Here is a 14,165-nt window from a genome sequence, read left to right on the forward strand (position 1 = left end):
GGGCCAAGGGAGGTTGAGCTAAAACAATTTGGGATCATGATACTGTGAAACAAAATTCACTGTGAAATTCCCCCCCCCCCTTTCTGATTATAGTTGGGGGATTAAGAAATGAGGTAAAATATTTCTGCAATCGGAAATTCTCTCTGTACTCTTTCTTGATTTCTTTGTTTGATCTATTTCTAATTGGAATTGTTTGGTTTTGGTACTTACTGTACCTCCTTTGTTGGATTTGTTTTTAACATCTTCTTCACAAGATCTCCAGTTACTCTTTTTTTTCTGATTTCTTCTACCATAGAATCCTACCTATCAACACTTAAGCTGAGAAAAGCATTCAATTGCACTTAAGATCTAATTTCCATTAGGACCAAGAATTCCAGCGTGACATAGTTATTTTTCTCCAGTATTCTGGCTGATTCCTCTATAAGGGCATATCCACACTTAAGCTGCTCCTGTCCTGTGCTCAGGCTGGCTTGGCTCTAAATTGATTTCAGAAAACCCTTTCAGATTTGGATACTGGCTTGCAAGGTATTTAGGCCAAATTGTGTATTACCATATCGTCCCATTGGCAGTTTCTTTCTTTTCAGTTAGTGAATTTTTCTGGATAGATAGATAGATATTCAAATACTTTAGTTTATTGTTTAGATTAATAAATAAAAATATAATATAAAAGTATTGATGAAGTAATCAGGTCATATTATCCCTTAGCAGTTGACCTAAATCTGATATAAATAGGAAGCTCTTAATTAAATGGCTTTAGCTATAAATGTGGCAGTCTTTCTTACTACCCTACACACATATGTATACAAATGTTTAGATATAAAGTTAAAGCAAAATGATGACATATGAAGACAGAGCAACAAGCTTCAACATAAACAGTTTTCCTAGATCTTTCCTAGCTTTTGCTACAGCTGCTGTTATAGGAAGTCTTTCTCATAAGTACAGTTGTTTCTCTGGCATGCAAAAGATTCCAAATTGAAAATGTAGCAGAAACATTTAGATTTGTTTTCTTTTCCTAAGCAACCTACTTTTTTGCTAGGCTTCCTTCTTTACTTCCCTTGACTGGAAACAGGGTAGAAATATAAATAACTCCCAGAGAAAGAAAATTGTAATAACCCCACCCCAACATTCCTTCTAGAATTCAAAGCATTTTTCCTATCAAGGAAGTATTATTCATATCATGCTAATGGGAAAAACCTGCTATAGCAGTAGACTGTCATTCAGGAAAAGCTGGGAAAGTGTGGTTATTCCTGCCTTTGCAAAGTAGTCAAATTGCAAGGATTGGCCTGGAAGAAAGTGCTCACAGCAGCCAAACCAGGCAGCATTGCCTGAACCAACACTGCTAAGAAAGTGGAAAGAGGAACACCTGCCTAATGATGGCATTAAGGGAAGGTAATGGGGAAGTATAGGGCAATGCGATGTGTCCTTGCTCTCCAGAAATGATTGCTAGCTCTTATTTTTCACAAGGGCAACTTGACAGAATAAGCCCCAAATTTTTCCAACTGATTATTATCAAGTCCAGGTTAGTTGATCCTTTTGTGCCTCCTTCCATCCCTGTTGGTGAAAGTTTTCGGTTGGATAACCAGGAACACCTGGATGTTGGAACACCAGGATAAAGTCCATCATCACTTCATTCCTCTTTGCTCTTTGAAAGAATGCCATTTGTTTTTGGAAAGCATTATTGGCATTTTCTCATTGATTGGGCAGGTAATGGTGGACACTAACAACATTGCTATTATTCTTCCTCCATTTATTTAATGTAAATGTTCTCTGCAGTGTTACCAAGTTCATTTACTTGGATTCCTAAGCAAGTGTTAATATTTTTGACATATGGCACAATTCTATTACATGTTCTATTAAGGAAAATAGTTTTTCCAGTTCAATCATGGAAAATCTCATCATATTTCTGTTACACCTATTGAATAATTTGTGTCTTCCTGTACTTTGAAGCACATTTTTTCTTATATCCTGTATTCTTGGTTACTAATAATGAAGGCCATGAAGTTTATTTTTGAGTTATTATGATGTAATAAAACTATCATAACAAAATTTCCATGTCCTTCAATATTGCATAAATCTTTTATCTACTGTTCTTAATATAATAGAATAGAATTCTTCATTGGCCAAGTGTGATTGCGTACGTAAAAAATACATCCATCAAGAATCATAAGACACAACACTTAGTGATAGTCATAGGATACTAAATAAGCAATCAAAATTATACTAGGGAACTAAATAAATATAAATATAAATTGTAAAGATACAAGCAAGAAGGTTATAATTATAAGTAGAAAGGAGATAGGTAATAGGAAGGATGGGAAGAATAATAGTCTTAGTAAATAGTTTGACAGTGTTGTGGGAATTAGTTGTTTAGCAGCGTGATGGCATGGGTGTGTGTGAATCTGTCCTTGTGTATAGTTGTTGTGATGTGCAATGCTCTATAGCATTGTTTTGAGGGTTGAAGTTGAAACAATTTACGTCCAGGATGTGAGGGGTCTGTATATATTTTCACAGATATGTTTTCACAATATACATTATGAAACATCTTGAGAATGTATTACTTTTTATACAAAAGCTTCAATAAGTTTGCATGTGCCTCTCCATTTTGTATTAGAACATGTACTAAGTAATACAATATTCAGAAGCACTGAACATACATCTGTCTTTATTAGCAATAAAATAAACTGGAATTTGAATATCAAAAGGATCTATATATGTGTTTTATCAATTACTAAAAAGCTTTTGACTGCGTAGACACAATAAGCTAAGGGTGGCTTTGCATGATCTTGGTGTCCCAACCCACCTGATCAGGCTTATCTGATCACTGTAGGTAACAGTGAGAGTACTTTATGGTGCACAGATTGGTTCAGGATCAGTAAAGGAGTTAGACAGGGATGTATTTTATCACCATTTTTGTTCGATCTGTATGCAGAGGTGATCATGCGGAAATTAGATCTGGAACTGCCTGGTGTTGGAGTGAAGATTGGGGGAAGAACCATAAATAATTTGAGGTATGCAGATGATACAACACTATTGGCTGTAAAGAAGGAAGACCTGGAAAAATGATCTGGAAAATCAACAGTGAAAGTGAACATGTAGGACTGAGTCTTAACATTAGGAAAACGAAGATAATAACAACAGCTGCAGATGGACATGAGATGTTTAAAATCAACATGGAGAAAACTGAATTAATTTGAAAATTTATCTTCCTCGGATCAAAAATTGTTCACAATGGTAGTTCTATTCCTAAAATAAAACACAGGATAACCTTAAGCTGCACTGCAATAGTTAACTTGAATAAGATCTGGAAAAGCAAAGATATTGATACAAGTACAAAAAGCAGGCTAGTTAAAGTAAATAATCTTCCTTATAATGATGTATGGATTTGAGAATTGGACCCTAAGAATGGCTGATCGAAGAAGAATTGATGGTTTGGTGTGCTGGTGTAAGTTATTGTGCTGGCGTACGTTATTGTGTATACCATGAACAGCCAGAATAATTAACAGAGAGGTGCTAAATAAAAAAACATACACATCATTAGAAGCTGAAATCCTAAGTCTATGTCTGATTTACTTTGTCCATGTCATGCATCCAAATTCATTGGAGAAGGCAAGGATGCTAGGAATGGTTAGTGGAACAAGAAGAAGGGGCAAGCAAGGAACGTGCTGATACAGAGATGAACATCCAATAACTGAAAGAAGCTGCTTGACAAGGAGAGCATTTGCCTAGTCACCAAGAGTCAGACACAACTGAATGGTTAAAATAACAACAAATTGGAATTTCAAAAGTCAACATGCAGTAACTAAATGCAACTATATTGAGTCAGGGTTTTCACAGTTCATTGTTAAATTAATGCAAATGTATATGCCAATTTAATAATTATAAATTAATTTAACATTAATGTTAATTTAATATCATGCAATATATTTATTCAACATTGCCTAAAAATTAATGGTTTTTTGCAGCAGACATTTTAACAAACTGGACAGCAAAAATCAATATAATAAAGAGAAAAACACTGGATTTTGATTCAGTGTCATCAAGAAGCTAGCTATTTTTTCTCTCTTTACAAATGTTATTTTTGTCCATACTAGGTAATCCATTGCAGTGGCTATTTGAAGATTCGGCAGTATATGCTGGATATATCTTTGTATGACACCTGTTACCAAATTGTGGGATTGGTTGCTGTAGGTCAATCACTACCTCCAAGCGCAATTACTGAGATCAAACTTCATAGTAATATGTTTATGTTCAGAGCAAGTCTGGACTTAAAGCTTATCTTTCTAGATTCCAGGTAAGTAGAAAGTTTTTGAAACATGACTACTCTAATTTTGCATCATCTTAACTTGCAGAAGACAGTTTAAAACATAAAAGTTAAACAATATAAAGAGGCAATACAATGTATACAAAATTGAAGAAGTAATGTTCTCCTTGGATTGATTTACTTACATACTAACATTTACTTACTGAATCAAATTGTTTTAATAATTTAATAATTGTTTATTGATAGGAAACATTTAATGTTTATTGATAGGAAAATGAGTTACCCATTTAATACACATGACTGCTTTTTAGCAGCTACATAAGAGAAACTGAATGTCTTCACTTTTATAGGTGTAAAAGCACAGTTAACAGTATATCTATCCTGAGTCTACTTGAGTTCACTATACATTTGAATTCACTGCACATCATTTTGAATTTCTCCCACATTAACATAATTTAGAAATAATGAAGGACAGTTCACTCATAACAATATGAAAGGGAGCTTTAGATTTTGAGAGAACCAATTGTTAAATGTTAAAACATTTAAAAAGCTAAAATGAATTTGCCACAAAAATTTGCCAAAATTGTCTGCAAACTATCAAATATGCACTGTCATCATATTGTTTTATTATTTTACATCTTCGGTATTTGAAATTGTGTACAACAGTCTGTGCATCCAGAAAATCTTATTTCTGATTACTAAAATAATAATTTAGGATATTAAAATTATTTTAAAAAAACGAAAAGTAAAATGGAGATAAAAAATGAAGAAAAATGAAGAAAAATGAAGAAAAATACTAACAGTTCTTGATTAATACTAAATCTCTATATAGTATTATATAAATAACAATACTACTACTAATAATCTAAATAAAAATATAAAAACTAAAATGAATAAAAAATCAGCTCATTATAGAGCTGTGACTCTATTGCCATCTTGAGTGAGAGTCCTGTTAGCTGACTGAGGCATTTAAAAAAATATTTCATATCACATGCAGAGTTCTAACTCCCATCCCACTACTTAATGCATGAATATGCTCATGCAGCTATTTTTTATATTTCATATCTTTATGATGTCTTCATCTTCATCCCACAACTCAGGAGCTTTAAATCATCTTTAGCTGCTCTAGTTTTAAAGTAGCATTTTGTCTTCTCCCAAAACAATTTTATCATGAACATAATTTAGCATATTTCATTTATAATGCGGTTGATTATGTAGTCAGGATTATGATCTGTCCAGCCTTTATTGGCTGTTTTAGGCTGCTGTAAAAACACCCTTCCACTTCAGTCACTAGGCATTGCTCTCCATGGCGATTTTGATGCGTGTTGCAAGACAACACCGACTGCTAGCTACCCACATATTGCCCAATCAGTGATTTCCAAAGCACATGTCCTCTCTTACATGAACTTCTGTCCACGCAAGACAGGTTGAACCAGGAGAGTATGGGCAGTTGACCGATGAGGCAATTGTTCAAGATAGGATCAAACCTCAGAGAGATCCATAAGAGCCAATCCAAATATCAAGCTGAAATTCCCATCATAGAACAAGGATTTTAAGGTATCTGCAGCAGGGCAACATGATACAGATCTGGAGACAGGGAAGTTGTTCCAACAAGGGGAGGAGATCTGGAGTATGCTCTTAAATAGAATTCCTGGCTGGGCTCAGTTAGAAAAGTTAATGCCATTCTTCTCAAGGAGCCATGCTGACCTTTGCTGCTTGGCCCCCTTGAGCTGGCATGTGATGTAGGCCTAGATGGTCTTCTAATGTTTGGCTCTGACTTGCTATTGTTGGAATCAATGGCCAGCTGCACTGAATCACATTCATTGCTTCTATGTGGCTGACAGCCCATTGCCTCTTGAATTTCAGGCCAGAATTAGTCTAGATTCTCTTCTTTAGTTTCAGAATCAGTGGAGGAATCCATAACAGCTCCCTTTAGGTACTAATTTAGCACTTTTGAAAACTTACTAAATCTGGGTTGATTTGAGCTGGGAAAAAGATATATGTTCTGCAGCTACAATATATGTTGCTGATTCTAACATCACTGAATGCATTACAGGTTTGCTGTTGCTTTGATCAACAAAGAATTGGTGTTGCTATATCTTTTTATTGTTTTTGGGGGGTGGGTTATTAGATAGAGCTTGTTCCTGATTGATCATTCCCTTTCACTTCATTCCATTCCCCTATTTTATGCATGTAACTTATCACCAGATTAATGTTAAACATAAGTTTAGCACGATTTCTGAATCTAAGACCTGTTAGTTGAGCAACTTGATAAAAGGCAAATGGATGGAGTTGCCAGTCCCAATTATGGTCAGTGAGGACTACCACTATTTCAGTTTCTAGATATCTGGAACAAATGATAACTTGTTTGCAAAGGTACAGGTAGTTCTCAATTTACAACAGTTCATTTAGTGACCGTTCAAAGTTACGTCACTGGAAAAAGTGACTTATGACCATTTTTCACACTTACAACCGTTGCAGCATTCCCATGGTCACATGATCAAAATGCAAATGTTTGGCAATTAACTCATATTTATGATTGCAATGTCTGAGTCGTGTGATCACCTTTTGCGACCTTCTTGACAAGCAAAGTCAATGGGGAAGCCAGATTCACTTAACCACTGGGTTATTAATTTACCAACTGCAGCGATTCACTTAATAACTCTGGCAAGAAAAGTCGTAAAGTGGGGCAAAACTCATTTAACAAATGTTTCACTTCACAACAAAAGTTTTGGGTTCAATTATGGTCATAGGTTGAGGACTACCTGTAATGCTTCTTGGATATATTTTCTCTTTTAGAGTCACTGAATTAACTGGATATGAGCCTCAAGATTTGATAGAGAAAACTCTTTACCACCATGTGCATGGATGTGATGTGTTTCATTTACGATATGCTCACCACCTTTGTAAGTAATAGGAAACAAATAATAATGTACAATGTTGATATAGATGGGTTTTCAGTTGAATGTATATGTTATGGATATTTTCATACATGCCATTCAAAAAAAATTACATGTGAAATACATAATTGCTACCAATTCTGCCCCTGACTTCTACCCTCTTATTCTCAATTTGTACATGAGATGTTATGTTCTGAGCACAATCTTTAACAATCAATGATGTGAAGCAATGATACTTATTAGCTTAAAACAGTCTGCTTTTGGTGAGAGAAGGATTAATAGGAATTACTAAGAATTCTCGAGCAGTGGGTCACATGCCTGTTGAATTAAAATCTAAAGAAAAGATAGATGAAGTAGCCTGTCTCACAAGAACAGTCCATTTAATAATCTCATGGTATATCAGGAGATAATTAAGAAAAGTGGGTTGATGGAACAAATTAATAAATTTAGTAGCCTTTTGAATAGAAGCAATGGCAGTGAAGAAACGTCCATACAACACTGTCCAACATATTGGAATCCTCCAAGAGAATTCTTTCATCATATTCTGGACCACAGAGTTAGACTCCTTATAAGATACAGTGCTGATAGCTTCTTCACTACTCCACCCTTATAATGGAAGGGAGAACCATCAAACTCCTGTTCTTTTTCTTCTCAAAACAAAGGGATAGAAAGATTTTTTGAAAAGACTTACATCAGGGATGAAATCCTACCGGTTTGGACCAGTTCAGGAGAACCAGTAGCGGACATTGGGCCTGGGTTGTCCAACCGGTAGGGACCGCTGGCTGGCCACACCCCAGAACTGATCCCCCGGTCGCCCCTCACTCGCCCCGCCCTGCCCAGCCCAGTCTCTGCTTTCCACCATCCCAGCCTGTCTCCCCTACTCCCTTTCCTGTGGCCCGCAGCCCTGCCATGCTTGCCTGCCTTCCACGTGGCCTTCCCAGTGTTCCTGTGGCCACCTTGCAAAGGTAGGCAAGCAGAAGGCTGCGTGGAAGGTAGGCAAGCATGTTGGGGCCATCTGGCCACAGGGAAGGGAGCTAGCAGCCTACTCCTTTCCCTGCAGCCCTGCCATGCTTGCCTGCCTTGCACATGGTCTTTCCGGTGTCCCGTGGCCACCTTGCAAAGCCAGGCAAGTGTAAGTCTGCGTGGAAGGTAGGCAAGCATGTTGGGGCTGTCCGGCTGCAAGGAAGGGAGTTAGCAGCCTACTCCCTTCCCTGCAGCCCTGCTACGCGTGCCTGCCTTCCATGAGGCCTTCCCCCACGCCTGCTTGCCTTCTGAGGTCAGCGTCCAGCCTGGCCCAGCCAGTCAGTGGATGGGTGGCCCTTGGTGAAGACGTAGCCGCTGATCTGGGGCTGAGAGGGGCAGCGGTGGTGGCACTTCAGGAGGGCAGGTGCCAGGCGGATGTCCCAGGGGTGCTGCACATGCCCTCCCAGAGCACTTTCTTCCTTCTCCCGCCACTGAAAGAAAGAACATCCCACCATCCATTGGTGCCGCTACGGTTGATCCGGCTGGGGGAACGGGCCCCCGAAGGGCAGGGTGTGCTCTGCCGCCGCCGCTGCCACTGCCACACACATTTGCGCAGGAGAACTCCCTGGCGCGGTGGAGACCAGGCAACCTCTGCTGCCACCGCTGCTGCCAGGCGCGTCTGTGCAGGAGAACTCCCTGGGAAGGGCTCTGTCTTCGTGCCCAGACGTGTGTGTGTGTGAGAGAGAGAGAGGGGGGGGGGAAATGAAAGAGAAAGAGGGAAAGAAAGAAAAAGAGAGAAAGAGAAAGAGAAAGAAAGAAAGAAAGAGGAAGGGGAGAGTGAGAAAAGAAAAGAGAGAAAGAGAGAGAAAGATAGAAAGAGGAAGGAATGGAGAGAGAGAAAAGAAAAGAGAGAGAGACAAAGAAAGAAAGTGAAAGAGAAAGAAAGGAGAAAGAAAGAGGAAGGGAGAGAGAGGAAAGAAAGAAAGAAGGAAAGAGAGAAAGAGAAAGAAAAAGAAAGAGAACTTATGACCACAATTGAGCCCCAAATTTTGGTTGCTAAGCAAGAGCGTTGCTAAGTGAGTTTCACCACATTTTACAAGTTGGCTACGCCCACCCGGTCACATGCCCACCAAGCCACAGAACTGGTAGGGAAAATTTTTGGATTTCATCACTGACTTACATGTATCTATGTCGAAGATTAACGAAGTCTGATCAGTTAATTTAAAGAAGATTTCAAAAATGTTGGTCAGCATACAAAGAAAAATATATCTGAGATTTCTCATCTGGTCAACTTATTTTAATGAAAACCGTAGATCACCACAAAACCACTCTCTTTTTGAGAAGGATGTGGATTCCTGAAAGATTGCTGTGAGTTTAATTATGTTGCATCAACTGACAAATGGGAATGAGGGTGAGAAGATAATAAAATGTGTTAAACTTAAATTTTCTGCAGCCACAAATGTATTATTTCAGGTTTTTCTCCCCTCAATGTATTTTATGTCAAAAAATTTCAAACACAACATTTCTGTTTTTGTTACCTGAATATACTTTGCAAAAACAGCATAGGCTCCCGTTGAGGCATTGTGAGGATATGTAATCCATTTTTTTTCTTTGCTATGACTTTATATTTTAGATTAATAGTATATGTGGAATGTTAATAGTAAGTTCTGTGATGACCAAAATATTGGCTGAAACTGTGTTTTATACATATAGAAAATAAGATATAAAAGAAGTTATCAAGGTAACCTAAAGTAATCATACGGCATGTGACTTAAGAGTAAACATATGTAGGATTGTTATATTAATTACACAGTGGATTTTGTGTTAGAAGATTTGGGCAAAGGAAATATTTATATGTAAAAACTAAAATAGAAAATTATGTTCCTTTTCTTACTTGAAAAAGTTTTCCTATGTACATTCAATTCTCTTCTTAAAAAACAAGAACAATCTTACTTGAAAAGTTATAAGTTCTGTAATTTTACCAAAGCTAAGAGGCTTTGGACCAGGCAGAACATAAATATAATTACACCTCTTTAATGTTTTCATAGTGTTGGTGAAAGGACAAGTCACAACCAAGTATTATCGGTTGCTGTCAAAAAATGGTGGCTGGGTTTGGGTCCAGAGCTATGCCACTATTGTACATAATAGCCGCTCATCAAGACCTCACTGCATAGTGAGTGTCAATTATGTCCTCACGTAAGTTGTCATTTCTTGCAATTAGATGCTGTCAAATGTATAACTATAGCTCCTTTTCATCTTGTTTTCATTTGCTAAAGGGTTGATAATTAAAAATATATTATATTGTCATGGAACAATATATGGGAATGGTAATAAACCATTCTTGGTTCTAGTATCATTTATTGTTTGTTTCAATGCCTGTCTTAAACAAACAGCTATCAACTCCTTGTTGATATTCTCCAGAGGGAATGTAGTTTCTTTTCCGTTTGTGGCAGAAAAAAAATCTCAATCTTTGGCTAGGTTCTGAAAAATCTCTTACTTTCAATTATCCTGGAGTTATAATCTTGTAGCTTGATGGTTTCAGCCACTTTATGAACTAACGTGTCATTTCATTCACTGTAGGGTTGACCTTCCTTCCTTCCCTCCCTATCTTGTTCCCACCCCTTTTCCTTTAGATACATCTTCACTTTAATAGGTGGAATTTTGTGCATCCTCAATGTCTTATTAATATACAACACTACAATAATAATAATAATAATAATAATAATAATAATAATAAAAAAAAAAAATTTGAATTTATTAGCCGCTCCCTCTCCACCAAGGACTCGGGGCGGCGTACAATAAAACATATGAGACATAAAAACATATGTGCAAACATATAAACATCCAAATACATACGTATACAAGGACATACATGCACGGAGGAGGTAACAATTACATCACATAGAGAATGTTAAAAAACCATTAAAATACCCCATTAATAATAACACAACACAATTTAAAAATTTAAAAGGACAGTCAGGAGGAAAAAGAATAGAACTACGGTTGAGCCAGGCCAGATAGTTGGAAGAGGTGGGTCTTCAGCTGTACACGGAAGGAGCGGAGATCGGAAGTAATCCTGATGTCACGGGGGAGGTCATTCCACAGGGCTGGGCCCATCACAGAGAAGGCTCTGCTCCTGGGTGTCGCCCCCCAACACTGTTTAGTGGACGGCACCCGGAGAAGTCCCTCTCTGTGTGAGCGAATTGGTCGTAGGGATGTGTGGGGCAGGATGCGATCCCGCATGTAACTAGGTCCTGTGCCATGGAGCGCTTTGAAGATCGTAATCAAAACCTTAAAACGCACTCGATAGACTACAGGAAGCCAGTGCAGCTCGCGCAGGAGAGGTGTTACAGGGGAGTATCTAGTCCTCCCCATAATCACTCGCGCGGCCGCATTCTGGACCAACTGCAGTCTCCGAGTGCATCTCAAGGGAAGCCCCATGTAGAGAGCATTGCAGTAGTCCAGGCGAGACGTCACCAGCGCATGGGTGACTGTGCGTAGGGCATCCCGGTCCAATAAGGAGCGCAATTGGCGCATCAGGCGAACCTGATGGAACGCCCCCCTTGCCACGGCTGTTACATGGTCATCCATGGACAGCCGGGCATCCAGGAGGACGCCCAAATTGCGCACCCGTTCCACGGGGGCCAGTTGCTCGCCCCCGATGGCCAGAGATGGAAGCAACTGGTTGAACCGGGGGGCCGGAAGCCACAGCCACTCCGTCTTGGAGGGGTTGAGTTTTAGTCGGTTGCCATACTCCAAGTATCTCTCATGATTTTTTTTTTGTTTTAGTAACACAGCAAAGCAAATAAAAAAGTTTCAAATTTCAAGGCAATCTACTACATTCCTTTTGAATGGAATTTCATTTTAATACATGGTTTTTGAATAAAACATTTAAAACTGTGTTTATATGGATGGGTTCTTGGCAAAACTAGATGAGAAATAGATTGTAATCAACCTGTTACTATAATGTTGTCTTGCAGAGATATAGAATATAAGGAACTTCCATTGTCACTGGACCAAATTGCCGTTTCTAAATCACAATTTTCATGCAGAAATTTGATGTCTACCTCACAAGAAACAAGAAAAGCAACAAAACCTAGGAGTAATAAAATGAAGATGAAACTCAGAACAACTCCTTATCCACAGCAGGTATTTTTTTCCCCTTCCCTTTGGGCAAAACTGTTCATATATTAATAGCATGACAGCCTTGATGCAATAGAGCCACTCCTTGTTTAGCGACTACATCAGCTAGTGACCATTTACAAATATAATGGTTAAAGCAATAAAGAAAAAAATCACTTTTTGATCAATGCATCCATCTACAACCAAATTTTCTGAGTCAGCCAAAACGCGTATTAGAATAAAAGTAACGCAGACGTAGTTGTATGAGGCTGGAGAAGGTGCAGTGTCTTTCTTTGTCACAAGTTCAAGTAATGACCATTTCACTTCACCACCTGATTTCTGGAACAGCACACTGTTATTAAATGAGGTGTGGGTATACTAGCTTTGCAATTAGTGCTTTAGGAGTAGTCACTAGAATTTCTCTGCTATTCAAATTATAAATATTTGCAGCTTTTGTAATCTACAAGTTGACATACTGGTCCATAAATATTCAGGGACAAGAGCAAGAACAGCTGTAGTGTCATTACTCTATTGATCTTCATTATTACTCTGTTATCTATAATTTTTTAAGATCACAATGGCATATTGTATCAATAACACGTACTCTTGTGATAATTATTGTATTTTTCTTTTGGACACTGGCAGTAGCCAGGGTTAAAGATTTCCTTCATTGCTTCCATTTACTGCACACCTCATCAAATGCTGATTTGTAGAGACCATCATTTCTGGTGCCATCAGCACAATTTCTCATAATACTTTAGTTCAGTGTTTCTCAACCTTGGCGACTTTAAATCCTGTGGACTTCAACTCCCAAAATCCCCCAGCCAGCATAGCTAGCTGGGGAATTCTGGAGTTGAAGTCCACAGGACTTAAAGTCGCCAAGGTTGAGAAACACTGCTTTAGTTGGCTATGTTATGAAGATTACACTACTGTGCATTAAAAATAGACAGAAAGAATAGCCTAACTGAAGGGATGTTTATTATTCTCTGGTCTGTTTCAAATCATGTAAGGTTTTTTCAGCCCTCATTTTTTTTATCCTAAGATAAAAAGTTTAAAATCTAAATGATTCAAATGCTATTTGACAAAACAGTTTAGATAGCATCCTTACTGATTTTTTTTAAATCTGCAATTGTGGTAATAGGTTGAGGATTACCTTAATTATTATAGCTTGTTTTGAATGTCTAGGATTAAAGAGCAGGGTTTTCAGAAGCAATGAAAGGAGACCCAGAAAGGCTTGATAAAGGTTCCTCTCTTTAGAAATTAAGTCTGGTTAAGCCTGTTTCATTTAGTGTCTCAGTGTTTCAAGGTGATTACTTGGTTGCATGCATTCTGTACTCTGCAATATTGATAGATTTCAGAGTCCACTATTAAATACTTTCTTTTCTTTTCGTTTTCAGCAATATGGTTCCTTCCAGACAGAGAAGCTGGAATGTGGCCAAGTTGGAAGCTGGAGATCCAGCTCCATAGCAAACTCTGCCACCATCCAGGAACAAGCCTTTCATTCAGAAAACAGCGAACTTTTATACACTCCATCGTACAGCTTACCTTTCTCATATCATTATGGCCACTTTCCTGTAGACTCTCACGTATTCAGTAGCAAAAAACAAATGCTGCCTTCTAAATTTGGCCAGCCTCAAGGGGCACCTTGCGAAGTAGCACGGTTCTTCTTAAGTACATTGCAGACAAGTGGAGAGTGCCAGTGGCACTACGCCAATTCTCTTGTACCAGGGAGTCAATCACCATGTAAAAGTCCTGATCAGTCAGCATGTAATGTACGCCATAATCTTTTACAAAATTATGAAGGTGGGTATTATTCAGGCAATTTCAGAATAATGTTTAGATTTTAAACCAACTTTAGATTAAATTATCAGATCTTTATATATATCTTTATATGATTTATAGTTATTCTCATTGTATAG

The 14,165-nt window shown here is 38.1% G+C and overlaps 1 protein-coding gene across 1 annotated transcript in view; it reads left to right on the forward strand.

The window, feature by feature from the left end:
- Positions 1-14,165, forward strand: part of SIM2 (SIM bHLH transcription factor 2) — a gene marked incomplete at its 5' end in the record, with an annotated part of 38,385 nt that overhangs the window by 21,938 nt on the left and 2,282 nt on the right. Inside the window, 5 exons of the mRNA XM_081953086.1 lie at positions 4,092-4,291; positions 7,061-7,167; positions 10,173-10,320; positions 12,105-12,273; positions 13,644-14,049. Of these exons, the coding sequence (XP_081809212.1) occupies positions 4,092-4,291; positions 7,061-7,167; positions 10,173-10,320; positions 12,105-12,273; positions 13,644-14,049 (1,030 nt within the window). The remainder of the gene's footprint in view (positions 1-4,091; positions 4,292-7,060; positions 7,168-10,172; positions 10,321-12,104; positions 12,274-13,643; positions 14,050-14,165) is intronic.

This window comes from Natrix helvetica, assembly GCF_964273705.1.
Source record: "Natrix helvetica genome assembly, chromosome: 4".
Taxonomy (NCBI): domain Eukaryota; kingdom Metazoa; phylum Chordata; class Lepidosauria; order Squamata; family Natricidae; genus Natrix; species Natrix helvetica.